Here is a 14908-nt window from a genome sequence, read left to right as displayed (position 1 = left end):
TTAAGAGCCTCTGAGTTTTGGAAATGGTCCTCTAGATACTAACCAAAGTCTACTTTATGAATATTGGTGGTACATTTTAATGAGTTTCGAAAAGAGAATCGCATCAACGCTCGACTACCACATTAACGTCTTGAATAAAAATTCCATCTGGGGACCTTTTATTTTTCATTTAAACCAATCATTCCGTGTTTTTAAAATACTAGAAAGGGTCTTTTTGAGCATCCTGTAGGTCCCAATGGTTAAAAATAATTGAAAACGCCATTTCCAGGAAACGAAAAGGAGGAAATAAAGTGATCAAGGAAGGTTTCGCAATGGGATACAAAGAATCAAAGATCATAGGGGACACATTGAATGATAATAATTAGCACTATATAATATTATTCAGATATGTAGAAAGCGATCCCCGCGAAAATTCAAATCTGAAACTCAAAATCGAAATTTTCCTGTGGAATGAACACAGCAAGAAATTACGGAACAACTTCAGTTTGAATAAGCGTAAAAATGATTTTAGAAATGGTTCCGGGCAACAGCATTTATATGCTATGGAAGGTCGTAAAATATATCATTACCCATGCAACGTTCTACACTGATTAAGAGGATTTCAATCAAACATGAAAGATAAATTCTGCAGTTTTAAACTTTAACCTAAATGACCGGCTTCAGTAATTTTCATCAGATTTTGAGTTTTTTAATTACTTGCTTTTTTCATCTGGTCAAGAGTTCCTATTTAAACGTACTCCTGCGGGTCGAAATAACCCACTTTGATGGAGGAAATGTTCATATGTATTTGCAATAATGTGTATTTACAGTGCTTCCCGCAAGAAGTAAAAATATTAAATTAGAGACGGTACTTCGATTGCATATACCAATATTTGTCCCCGAAAATCAGCATATGTGTTAATAAAGGCTTTATTTCGTGGAATAACTGCGTTAATAAAAACTTAACTAAGAACGGAAACGGCGTCTCTAATTTAATTTTCCATTTGCAAATTTCCACTTGAATTAAATTACATGTGTATGTCCATGCATTGTTGATATTAATCTCTATTCCTTCTTAATTTTCCACTTCTTTGATTTTGAAATGTTTTGCATGGAAAGGTAAAAGCTCCACCAAAACCAACTTTCGAAAAGCTATGACACTTTCGAAATGAAATTGATGTAATATTGCGCATTTCCTTAGTATTGAATAGTTCTATAACTTTTGCTCCTACCCAATAGCCACTCATTGACCTAGCCTGGTGTGGTCTAAATAAAGATACATAATCGCGTGGAGAAATCAGTTGAAAAACATTCCGTAGGTAAGTCGTGAACACGTCTCCTTTTTCGGGATCGCTATTCACCCATTTTCCATCTGGAAGTTTTGGTAGCGGCATTTTACACAGATCGCTATAATTTCGTAGTGATCCTAAATGAAGAGTAGCTGCAACTGTGGCAAGGAGTTTGGCCGCTTATGAAGTGCTACAAATTGCTTACTTTTTTTAAATTTTTTGTCGCCTTTGCTCCCTTCTGCCTTTATTTTAGTCAAGAAGATCGATGTTCCTGTAATTCCCGTCTCAAGTTACGCTTACTCCTTACTAACTATTGAAGTTTTAGCGACCATGTTTGTACTATTTTGTGAGAGAGTAGCGTGGCAATTCGACATCCTTAAAAGTTATCTAGCGTCCTGGCCTACTCCATCGCTCTATCTGAGACAGGGTCCGCTTCGTCTTCTTTTTTTACCATAGATATTGCACTTATAGACTTCCGGGCTGCATTATCTTGCCCATACGAATTAAATGACTCGCCCACCGCAACCTATTGAGCGGGATTTTATCCACATCCGATCAGTCATGGTATTGCTCATAAATTTCGTTGTTATATAGGCTACAGAAATGTCCATCCCCTTATAGAGCCCCGAAAATTCGTCGAAGTTTTCTTCTCTGAAACGCTGCCATGATTTTCGACTCTAGATAGGAGAAATTGTGAACGGTCTCAAGGTTGTAATCTCCTATCATTATTGTTCTCATTTAACCAGTGCCATTGATTCTTCTTTTCACAATGTCAATATCATCAGCATTAGTTACATATAGCGCGAACAATTACCCCTTTAAGTGTGTTCTTGCGAAGTTTCTAACGATTAAGTTAGTTGAAATAATTAGACGAATCTTCCTTGTTAGGTTGTCACGTCTATTACTGACATTTCCTTCAAATTTCACCATCATTGCTTGACAGTTGTGAATGTGGCGTTATGTTGAGTGCATCTGCCTGTGTGTCGGTTTTTTATCATTATTAAGTTTTCACAAAAGATATGATTTTCATGGCTGAATCTGACTTCACATTATCAAATGATAAAATGGGATTTAATAGTACGACACGCAAGCCAAAGTGGAGCCGACGGTGTGAATGAGTCGAAACCAAAATGCCATGTATTTTTCAGCTAAAAAAAAGGCGATGTTTACGTCGACCGAAATGCTATTGTACATCATAAACTTTTAGTAGCAATTCGGACAGTGACCACGGAGTATTATTTGGACATTATGAGACATTCGGGTGAAAGAATTCGTCAGGAATGAAAGCAATTGCGCGAAAATAGATTCGATTGTTCTCTGCTCCTATTCTCTAAACTCTAGCTCATATGAGTGGCTAACACAAAGAAAACTCTTTTTATATTAAATCAACCCTTCTTTGTACTACTCTATATTATCTCAACCGGATGATTACAGAGTCGCAAACGCTCAATTTACATTCTTGAAACACATAGGACATAGACCCTTATGTTGCTATCTATGTTCAGATGAACGATTTGATACCATACAGCATGATCTTCTGATACATTGTCTGCATTGTCTGACTCTTTCAAATATAGATATTTCAGATTTTTCCTTCTGAAAATTGAGTTGTGCTATAAATTTGGCTTCCTAAGGATAAAACATGTGAACAATAGGAAACTTTCTCTAATGAAGTCACTGTGACTTAACCATTACCACTTAAGCTATTCAGCGCTTTTACATGATTCAGTAGCGCCAGAAGGGAGAATTGGATGTCTACGCAAAAAAATACTAAACAGTGATCATGGATCCTGACAACCATATGGAAGAGTAATTAAAGAGAAGTATTATTTTAAAAGCTGTTCCCTGTTCAATAAAGAAAAAATTTTGTATTGATATATAAATATGAATTTCTATATACTAAAAGCAATTCTATCATATATTTTAACATTTAACACCTTACTAATCATCAATACTGACCGCAATGATTTTATTGGTTTCATAGACTAGATACTGAAATTTTTAGCGCCCTTTACTTTTAAAGGGACACTTGACTGCCTTTTCCATCAAGTAGAAGCAAGAATTTATACCCAAGAATCTTATTCGATTTTTGATTGAATACCAGAATAAGAAACTTTCCTACTTTCGCAAAATTGAATTCCCAGTTTAAAGCAATAGGAAAGCTATAAAAACCATAGCAAATTTTTTCCATCGAATTTGTTGACTTTTTCGAGTCATTTCGCGCGGTGTTAATCACATTTATGACGATTCTTTTTGATAATTAAACTATTGTAATCGATTAATTAACATACTTATAATTGTCGGAGAAAATTGAAATAAATATATACATTAGGCGTCATTTGCTATTGCTTTGAACGGAGTTTCGCTGAAATGTTCGCATATTATTATTTTATATGAAGAATGAAAATGGAAGAATCCTGGTATACCATTTCGATTGTCAGATTTTATTAAGATATAAAAGAAAGATATTACTATAAGGTGTTAGGATACTCCGAGAGGTATAAAGCAAAAGGATTTCCTTGTTTAAAATAGGATGAAAACTATTTATATCTTTGTAATATAAACCGTCAAAGTTCAGGATATATCATGTTCAAAGGCAGACTCAAAATAGGGTGCATAAATGGAATGAACGTGACTATACTGGTCCTAATGGGTAAAAATAGAATGGTATATGGATGTAAATGTTCAGAAACGTAAAGGTAGATGCGAATATCAAAAGTTTAACATCCAATCTCTCTTATATAATGTTATTTTCCTCAAACTTAAATGAACTTTATATTGTTCGTCTGTCTCCCAGTCGTATCCATTAATTACATCATGCCTAAAATACGCCATATAACTGGGATATCAGATAAAGAGTTAAGAGTAGATAGTAGTTCCTAGAACAAAGAAAAACCTAGAGAACCATTAGTAGAAACAATTTTATGCAGAAAAACTAAAACCCTTGAAGTAAACATGTTTTATTCAATACCAACAGGGAAGATCCGCTTCTATTTAATAAAATAAACACGTTATTTAGATTATTAATACAAACTTTTATCTTTTTCGAGAGACTCGGACCTACGTACATTTCTAATTTCAACCATTATAATCTATTCAGTTAAAATTCTAATAAGAAGAAAAGTAGTCGAAAATACTTCTATAGGAATTCCTAAAAGCAAGGTCAATGTTATATGTTCTGTAATAGGACACGATTAATTCTTGCCTAGTAACAACAACATTGAAAGTATTAGTTTTTGAAAACCCTTAATGACTGCCAACTCATCCAATGTCAATAACCCGAAATCTCGTGCAAATTTCATAGAGAAAAAAAACCGGTTTCCAATTAAATAAGTCTAGACAGGATTTGATTCTGATTAGTGTTTATTTGATAGTGAATGAAATTTGTTACCACCTGAATTTATTCAGCTAAGTGATTGGATAAAGCTGAACCAATTTTTATATTGTAAATTCCCATATATGCCTTATAGACTATTACAAGAATAGCGAAGATGTTTAATGAAGGTGAAAGTGTATGGCAATAAAACCTTGAATCTTATATAAGCAACATGGGCGTGTTCCAAAAAAAGAAACCCATTTAAGATATTGTATAATACTTTAAGGGATATTTTATGGCTATTCAAATTTTAATGAAGGTTAGAATTCCCAGAACCAAATGCAAATGATGAAATGTAGTCAGATTGCTTGCGTCATTTTACATGTCTTTTTTCCTAAGATCAAAAGGGAACATTGAACCAGGATATGATAATTTTTATTTTTTTTTGTTTGAAAAAAATATTCCCTGGTATGAAGTATTTTTTTTCTTCATTTTTTTCCGCTCTGTGATGGGCTTGAAAAAATAAGACCTGAACCCAAGAGATTATCTTTAATCTTAAAGTTATTTCATTACTTTCAATAAATGCTGGTAATAAAAACTCTTTTAGGAATCTTTCTTTTATGTCTGAATTTTAATTAATTAATAGAACTTGAGGACCCTGTAAAATAATAATATGCAGCTCACCTTTCAAGATCTCTACACAGAAAAAAAAGCAGAAAATGTAAAGATCAATTCCAATTGTTGCTTGCACCTAAAATTCATCAAATGTTTGTTATTTCATCAGTTGTTTTCGAGAGAGCTACAGTTATGATTGCCTTTGTATTATGTTCTTGTATGTAATTCATTTTCATTTGCTTAAATTTTGATATTATAATTGTTTAGATTATTAATACAAACTTTTGCATACTTCCTTTAGATGGTAAACGCATGTTGGTGGTATTATTTCTCCAAGTTCACTGAATTTATGGACACGGTAAGTTGAAAAATATTTTACATTAAACTGTAAGGAAATTGCACATGCATATGCTATCTTTATATTCAATGCAAAAGTTCTTGTGTAAACTAAAATAAGTTGGTATTCTAAACTAGACCAGTAAAAAAACTATCAAAGGCGAGCGTTTGTAAAAATTAAATTTTCTTAAAAAGAAAATGTTGAATATAACATGAAATTTCGTTTTTATTTTAAAAATTACAATTAATTACCTTTGTAGTCACTTCGTAAAACTAACGATTTTTTCTACCAAAGAATTTAGCTTTAAGGCTTAACTTTCTTCTTGGCATCCACATTTTCCTAGTTCAAAATTAGCAACTCGCAGGTCGGGGGTTCAAAATGGCCTCATTTACTATTCATCAAAAATCAGACATGTTTGTATGAATTTCGATAATCGAAACTATTTATCGAAAAATAAATAAGAACTTTTGTATAGAAAATAAATACACAATATGCGAATTATATTTACACTGTGTGGATATACTGCTTCTTTTTATATAATGTCATGGGCTTTTTTGTTCTAAAGTATCAACGACTGATAATTAATGTTAGGTACATAGCTACATGTAACCACAGCTGAAAATATACTTCGAATTTAGGGAAGTCACCCCTTAAATGCGTGTTTGAGCATTATGGACCAAATGTGAAATACATTACGTACATTTATCAATTAAATTTCCTGTTCATCAATTCATGAGCGCTCTTCAGATGTTACTTTGTTCATATTATATGTATTTGATTATATAGGGTTCTGATTGACTAGAAATTAATTTTTATTGGATCGTTTCATTCTATTGAATTGGTAATATATCTAGTAAGTGATTATAATCGAATTTTTTAGTAGTGCCATGGTTGTCTGCTTGCTTTAGCTCAAGTGAAGCGAGGTAATAAAGTGGGCAAAGCTATCACTTTGAGTAGGAAATTAAAATCACTATCAGTGTGAGTAGGAAATTAAGATCCTCGTGGAATAAATAAGATTCGGCTTGTTAGGTACACAGCAACCTATAAAAAAATAATGCTTGAAAAATTAGAATAACTATCTCAGTACAAAGTCTTAAAGCCAAATTCACTTACTAGATATGTTTATATCCAGCAATTTTGATAAACCATTTTGTCCCGTTTAGTAGCGCTTCCAAATTGTTAGGAACATTACTACTAATCAACGCGACCGATCAAATTACATCCATAAATAAACAAGTATCAAATGTGCTTTGGTTTTGAAAAATGGTTATAAATAAATAGTTCAATCGCTATGTACTACTTTTCCCCATCTTTTGGCAGCATATGGAATTATATGATAATACTTTGGAAAAACGCTTGATCCTTTAATGTTATCCGCGAATCAACACAGTTTTCCGTTTTTACATACGAATAGAAGTTCTATCTAGATAAGTCATACGCCATCGGTCGAAAGAGGTGGTAGTCCGTAGAAGTGATGTCTGGTCAATAAAGTGGGTGGGATGGGATTTTCTACTTCAGGTTTAATCTGCAGTCAAGCGTTATTATGTTGAAGGAAAACTGTGTCGTGCCATCGCTCGTATTTTGGTCATCCTTCAATTGGGACATTCTTCAGTCTTATCAATTGCATGTCGATATCTATCTCCAATGGTAGACTCGTTAGGATACAGGAGCTCTTAATACACCTCACCCAAGCAGCCGATGCCATCAAATGCAGAGCAGTTTCGAGGAACGGATGTTTGACTTCGCCGCTAAAGCAAACGCATGGTCCGACTTTTTCATTTAATTTGCCATAATGTATCCACTTTTCGTTACCAGTAAGAATCCTTTGGGAAAAAAATTGTTTACCAGATTTTCTTGTGTTGGATCATGCTTAGTAAATAAAAGCACTTAGAAATGGCTTGTTGGATAAATTGGAGGTCCTTTTTGAGTTTGGTTCGAGTCTTCTCCAAGTAACATCTTCAATTCTTCATCTTGGAGCTTTCTCGACTGTCCAGGACGATTTTTATCTTTTACGTCAAAATTACCATAATTAAATTTCAATATCCATCCTTGATACAAACTGGAGCACTTTGACCACAAGTGTCGGAGCGTAAACGCTTTCTTTCGGTAAATAGTGCTATAATGCTTCTTATCGTGACATTTTCAATTAAGTAAAACACTTGCACAAATGTTCACTTCAACTCCTGACGATGCACTGAGAAAATTAGTTAATAGTTCTGCACATGGCATTGTCACTGTCAAAAAGTTATGTACAAAATTAGCTATAAATAACCATGAATTCAAGTGTCGTGAAACACGGCACACATTGGGACCAATAGAGGAAGGCACAAACGGAAGAATAAAGTATAACCATGAATTGCACAAAATATACGGCAAGCCAACTATACGAGTACCAATCCTCATCAATCTTCGAAATCTCCAAGTCCACTATGAACGGCCGATTTTTCGGCAAGTGCTCGACAAAAAAACAGCATGAGCGGTAATGGGACTTATTTCAGCCATACAGAAAACTACTGCAGGCTACCTAATATTAACGAAAATTCTGTTTTACAACAGATATAGGGCTACTCTACTTTTCAATCATGCAGATTCCGGTGGGCTTTTTGTACTAATTTGCTACATTCTTTTCAAAATTTAATTGATTTACTATGACTCTTACCTTGCAGTGATGACGTTCACAAAGCTGGCTCTATTCATTAGGTTCGAGTCTTGATAATGTTTCTTAGAACTGTTTCTCATATATGCCAGCGCCCTATTATTGATATTGCATCCTGCCGGACATACATAGATTGACCTTCAAATCATGTACATACTGTTAGACACGGTTGTGATTGTGGGTCTAGACGTCTAGACTTTCTATTATATCGCAAAAACGATCACCATCATTCGAGCAGGGAAAATGTTCCTCATAGTTCCTATCTACGGACAATAGACAATCAAAGGATTAGGGTATGATTTATTCGAGCGCGAGATTCCTAGCCCCATATTTAGCCAGTAAACACTCAATGTACGGTTTGTTGAAAATTTCACAGGAGATTTTATTGGGTTGGATTGGTTGGATTCGTATTGTTGTCATTTTTGAATATGATAGAATAGTGATTGAAGACCTGTTTTTATTTGAGGCGTAACCTTTCCATTTAACACTCCATTTAAGTTTCGGTCCAGAAGAAGAAATGGAAATTCTGAGCGCTTTTCTTTGAATTGACACTCACTCCTGAATGTTTTTTCTCTGATTGCAGTTTACAAATCTAACTTTTATAGAAATTTACAACATTGCTTCACTGAGTTTACGAATTATATGCATAACTTTCAGTCGGCGCTTCTAATTCTTTCATTCACAACATAGCAATATTCTAAATGGCATCCTTACCGAAATTGTGATACTCTTGCTATTGATCGTACATCTCTATTTCGTAGTATTATTTTTCTGTCCAACACCTACACAACATAAAGAGAGAGGGGGTATCCATAATGGAATTCGAACCCGGGGCAACGTCTCACCAACTCGACCATCGCACCGCCAAAATTCTTTGATAATTTGCACCTATTTGACTATTTTCTCTGTGGTTCTCTTGTAATTGAAACACCGTCATTTAAATTGCAGATAATTCAACCGATTAGCCTTTTTAATGAAGGAATTACTTTCATTGGGATTGATAGACCTGCTCCATCATTTGACACTTGTGAACATTTTATTCAATGTAGGGCTTACTTCAGTTATATATATTTGCAGAGGTTTTTCTTCTACACTAAAAGATATGTATTCATATGGATGCAAACGAAATTTGACAGTAACTCCGATAAAGCAGTCCACGCAGTCAAATTACACTATACACACAATTATTATTCGAAAACCAAGGCACCGTGGATGTGAACCTTAGGGTATCAGGGCTCGCTAAGCGTTCTTTTTTGTTTGAAAGTTCGTTTCAAAGGAAACTCTTATTACAAAATGTTGGGTATCAGAGCAATATTGTATATTATACTTAAAGCAAATTACCGTCATCCATGCGATGCTTCTAGAAATGCTAGACTTTAAATTTACCTTATTATGTTGAGCATTTGATTAAGAATTCGCAGAATATGGAATGTAGTTTGATCCTATCTTCTGTGTATAACCAACTAAAAAGTAATACCATAGTAGTGATAATAACAATTATGATAAAAAAAATCAATATATAGATAAAGATTAGGATAATAATTACCTCTTTTTGGCTGCCGCTACGTGTCATGTCAAACATAGATCAACGACCCTTTCGTGAAAGAGGGGATGCAGGTAGAAAGGGGCTATTTTACCTTGCCCCGAGAACCGCAGAATAGAGGCTGTAATAAAATTAGATTCATTTTGCAATATCAAGGGGAGCATGAAGGAGGCTGGATTTTTCCCGCTACAACCCTAAAGAACGCCTACATTATTCGTATCCGCACGGTGCGGTTTGGGCTGCATACACAAGGTACAGCCAGTGAACCTTATCGAGATTACCAGCTAAATTCGACCGAGTTCCACTATTCATGGATGGGAAGCCTGAGCAGCATAAAATAATATTAATTCAAATCATACCAAGCAGTACTCAAGTGAAATAAAAACACAGGGCTTGGAAGTTTCATCATTGAATTATTTCCTGCACCCCCTTAACTTCCTGTTAAGGCCTTTCTGTCACTCACAATAAAATTGTGAGGAATCTAGGGCACTGATTTGTAATAGGAGCGCTAGAATTTACCTAACAAAATCTATTCCAGGGTCATTAGCATAAATGTACTCATTTACCATTCATCATCTCAACTGTTGAGATTTTCCCTATGCTATGGTGGGTATCTTCTACACCTGGTGACCTTCAACACTCAGGCAACATTGTTCCCATTTTCAACTTTTATTGGGCCGTTAATAAAGTGATAAAATATGCGCCTAACGATAGCAAAAAGTGAGTTGTATTAACATATATGGTAAAATTGCACTACAAAACATAAAACCATTTGCCTTCGACTAGGCAACCTATATTATTTTGCAATCATCGTCATGGAATAAACCCAACATAGTGATTCAAAATTACTAATTATGTTTCAAAATTATTGAGGAATTAATTCAGATTTCAGCATTTTGACATGTATGTATATAATAAAAAATGTTCATGTACGTTTCGGAAATTTTCCAAACTTTATATACAACTCGGCTCTTCACGGTTTATTTTCATTTGACCGAGCAGTGAATTTTAGCATGTCTGTAGTTATGTTAAGTAACGCGCCAATTGAAATTAACATTTTCACGTTTCACGTGTCTATTGTTAATGTTTCCACACCTTCTGCCATTGAAAATGCTCACTATTAGTTCGAGTTGCCAGGAGGAGGTGATCCATTTGCAAAGCATTCTGATTTAATCTATTTCCAAGCCAGGGTCGACAAAAAAATTACTTCAGCTCAACCTATTCATACCCCCCTGGCATTAAATTTTCCTGTGTAGGCAACCCAATTTAGATAGATCGCAGCTACTTAATTCCAAAGAAAACTATTAACTTTCGTTTTTTGCATGATTACGATAATGATGACAAACTCTTCGCTTCGCTATGGACTTAACCTTAAGTTTGAAATCGAGTCCAAAGTTGAGCCTGTTACATAAGCTGAGAGCCTCAAATTCGAATATGATGATAAGTGCACTTTGTTCGGTTGTAACTCAAGAAAATTCACTTTTCCTTTCACTCGATATATTAGCTCGTGGCGGCCCCAAACCTCGAATGTTCCATTCATCAGATTTGTGCAGAGCACAAGGTTGAAAAGCCGGTTGTGTTGACTACGTGGGGTTTGTTGTTAGACGCTGACTATATGGTAGGTCAGTAATACATGATAGATTTTTCATAGTGAACTTTGATTTTATTTTATTTTACGCAAAGGGGCCGAACTTTCATTGCAACATGGGTTGTGATATTTGCAAACAGACTCAGGTGGTTGAATTCATATATAATGAACATTTTGAGGGAGATATGATTATGAGACAATTAAAGTGCAATTGCAATCTACACGATTGCTTGCAAACAAACCAATCTATTATCTATCTTGCATTTCGCGAAATCTGGTTATTTTTGTTTCAGTTAATAAATTTTACTATCGTCTTTTGCAATATCGGCCGCTTAATGGCTAGTTGAAAAGAAATCGTGATAATCACTCCTCAAATATGGTACTAAAGCCGTCAGAGATACTTTACGCAATATTTCGTTGTCCTAAGAAGCAATCTATCTGACTGTATTATTCCAGAGACACCTCTATGGTATCTTCAATTCTACGAACCCGCTGAGCTCTGCTTACTACACGGTGTAGCCAAATATGCACATAGAGACGTCTATCTGTGGACGTTTTATACATAAAGACTTATTTTAAAAAGCAGTTTGTGATTTTTGTTGCAACTGCAACAGCCTTGTTCTCGAAAAGTTGCTGCAATAGATGTGTTGCACTTGTTTATCATTCGTCCATGACATTCTACTGTTTTATAAACGATTAGCTGCTAATCTTTGTACATTTTAAAATGTCGGCCAGTATGCATTATACATGACAAGTTATTAATTTATTTTTTTTCTTCTTCTCTATTTTTTGTAGCTTTTCTTTGTGCTGAGAAAGAAAACTAGTCAAGTGTCGACTTTACATGTTATACATCATGGTTGTATGCCAATGTCGGTTTGGTTTGGAGTTAAATTCACACCAGGTAAGAAATATTTTTTAAACAGGAAACTTTTTATAAAATAAGATTTAAATATAGATTCACAGAATATATGACATTTTCTAGAAATGGAAAACTGGTTCTTCAATTAGTGTGTTTTTAAAAATTGTATTATTTCAATATTTTATGAGTTTTGATATCCTCTTGTTATAAACTGGTTCTGAGGAAGAAGTGAAGTAAATATGAGTCAAAACAAATGGCCTTGAAAACCTTTATTTTTCATTCATTTCCGAAAATATATATAACGGCAGCGTTGTTTAAAGACCATTCTAAGAACGCATGCAGAGAATAATAATGTGGTAGACCTGCAGTACATAAGAGGGTTTCTTATGCGATGGTTTGACGGAATCGATTGTTCCTTTTATATATATTCGTGGCTGGATGTCGGACACCAGTCGACTCAGCTGTCAAATCAGGGTAATAATCTCGAGCGAGCGCAATGCTCACCACATCGCCTCTTACAGTGTATTGTAGCGTACCGTTACGGTATTGAATGAAATGCTCTAACACACTTCGAGATCCTGATCGAATTGGATTGTTGCGCCATCGATTATTATTATTATATTTTGAAAGCAGAATATATTGGGAGTGAACTGCGGAAATTTCACACCAAAATTCAAAATATTTTCCAAGTTACAGCAAATAGAAGAGCACGGGTTATGTTGACGTGCATACAAAACAAAAACTTAGAGGCGTTTTTTTCAAGGCCATATTTGTTCAACTAGTGAGAAACACAACTAAAATTCTCTACAACAGATCGGGCTGAAATTTTTATACAATATTCTGCACACCCGTATTTCTGAAACGTTTGAATTTTTTATTTTGAATTTCTACAAATGCAGTAACCCCTTTTGTTTAGAGAAACCCACTTAGACCGTAAAAACAAGTGCAAACGAATATCAAATTCGTCACTTCAAAAAATTTGATATCAACAAACTTTTCCTTGTGGTGAGATATAAAATGTGAGAAGTAAACTTTATGCCCATTGTTTGGTTTCATTAATTCTGTGAAACAAATTAGATTTTATCTGGAAGAATTTTTAGTTAAAAGCCTTTTAATATTAGAACATTGAAAGGTAATGTTTAATATAGGTTGTAAAAATTCTGCAAATATTCCAATATTAGACATATATAAATATTTTTGAGTTTAGTTACCAAAGTTTTTTCTTCATTAGCTGTTCTCTGTTGCCAGAAGGAACATTTTTCAAGGTGGCAAAGGTTTTAGTTTACTCTCACCAAATTTTCGTCATGCAATTTTCTATTGATGATGCTGTTACCTGACTTAACTTTGCAAAGTATCCAGCTTTCCGTTAAAAATGATGAATTGTGAATTTTCGATAATTTCGGTTTTACGTGTAAACTCGCAGAAATTTAAAATTTTATTGTCCACAGCCCTTCAGGGTAATATCTGCATTTCAGAGCTGAAAAATCGATTCCCTTCTGGCACATTGAAGACAGGTTCTCTCTTACTACTATTACTATTATTGCTACCATACTTCCTACCTATGACAACTGTACATAATTGAATAGAGCAACGCCTCTAGTGTTTCTCTCATCTCGATCGTTTTTCCTATCTAAATTACAGAGCTTGGTTGATATCCAATAAATTGTCGGCCATCCTTGTTTATACCGTTCTCAATTTCAACATGTCCGTTTTGCGCAAATTCTTCACAATTTATTTGCAGTCATAAATTATTCGATCTGAACGAGGAAAGACACGATTATGGATATCCTGAATTTAGTACGACCGGTTCTCTTATGACAGTTTCCCGCAAAGTTTTCCAGGAAACAGTGGCTTTAATATATTTTACAGATTCAAATCATAAAGCGTCCCCATGATATAATTTATTTGCGTTGCCTCAAAATGGTGGATGCTTTGGCCAAGAGTTTTCGTCATCCACAAAATATATATACATATTTTTTAAGAAATGGTTAAAAATGATTTGCAAAGGGCTCTATAATTGTCTTATGCACGATTTTTGTTTCCGAACACTACTTACCGCTTCCTTGATGTGTTGATGTGTAATGAACTTCATCAACCTTTTTACCGTACAGAAGCGGAGCCGGTTCATCTTGATCGGCTGCGCCATTGTGTTCTGTGAAATGTCTGATCTGGATGCAATTGCGATGCTTTCCAGCGTATCAAGCCACCGTTGCTTCGGTCGGTCTTTTGGTCGTTTACCATCGACTTCGATGATCAGATCAATCTTGACAAGTGAATTTCCATTTTTGCGAATGACGTGGCCATACCATCGAAGACGCCTTTATCGCAATTTTTTGGCCACAATCGTTGATACGTCGATCACAAACAACGCCAGTTGTGGAATGCCTCTTCATCCGGGTTACGCTAGTGTGTAAAATAATTTCACGTAGTTCACAATTGATTAATAACATTGATCGGAGATCACTACCACTGACAGTGATAATGCCTGTTTCGTTAAAAATTCAGTTTTACCAAGATTCAGTCTGAGACCGTGTTGCATGCGGCGATCATTCGATTTTTGAACAAGTTTCTCGAAATAAGCTTTACTACGAGACACTAAGAAAACATCATCTGCATGAAGCAGTGTAGGGGGCATTAGACAGTGGATATCCCATGCAATAGTGTCCATAACAAGAACAAAGAGGAGTGGTGAGACGAAGCTTCTTTGATGAACACCGACAGAGATA

At 34.8% G+C, this 14908-nt stretch overlaps 1 protein-coding gene across 5 annotated transcripts in view; it reads left to right on the top strand.

The window, feature by feature from the left end:
- The window catches only part of LOC119652910 (elongation of very long chain fatty acids protein AAEL008004), a 133556-nt gene that overhangs the window by 96321 nt on the left and 22327 nt on the right, over nucleotides 1–14908 (top strand). For all 5 annotated transcript variants that reach the window (XM_038057289.1, XM_038057288.1, XM_038057287.1 and 2 more), the window contains 2 exons: nucleotides 5501–5557; nucleotides 12119–12224. In XM_038057289.1, the coding sequence (XP_037913217.1) occupies nucleotides 5501–5557; nucleotides 12119–12224 (163 nt within the window). The remainder of the gene's footprint in view (nucleotides 1–5500; nucleotides 5558–12118; nucleotides 12225–14908) is intronic.

This window comes from Hermetia illucens, chromosome 3 (genome assembly GCF_905115235.1).
Source record: "Hermetia illucens chromosome 3, iHerIll2.2.curated.20191125, whole genome shotgun sequence".
NCBI classification, from domain to species: domain Eukaryota; kingdom Metazoa; phylum Arthropoda; class Insecta; order Diptera; family Stratiomyidae; genus Hermetia; species Hermetia illucens.
This window is presented reverse-complemented; position numbering and strand designations above follow the sequence as displayed.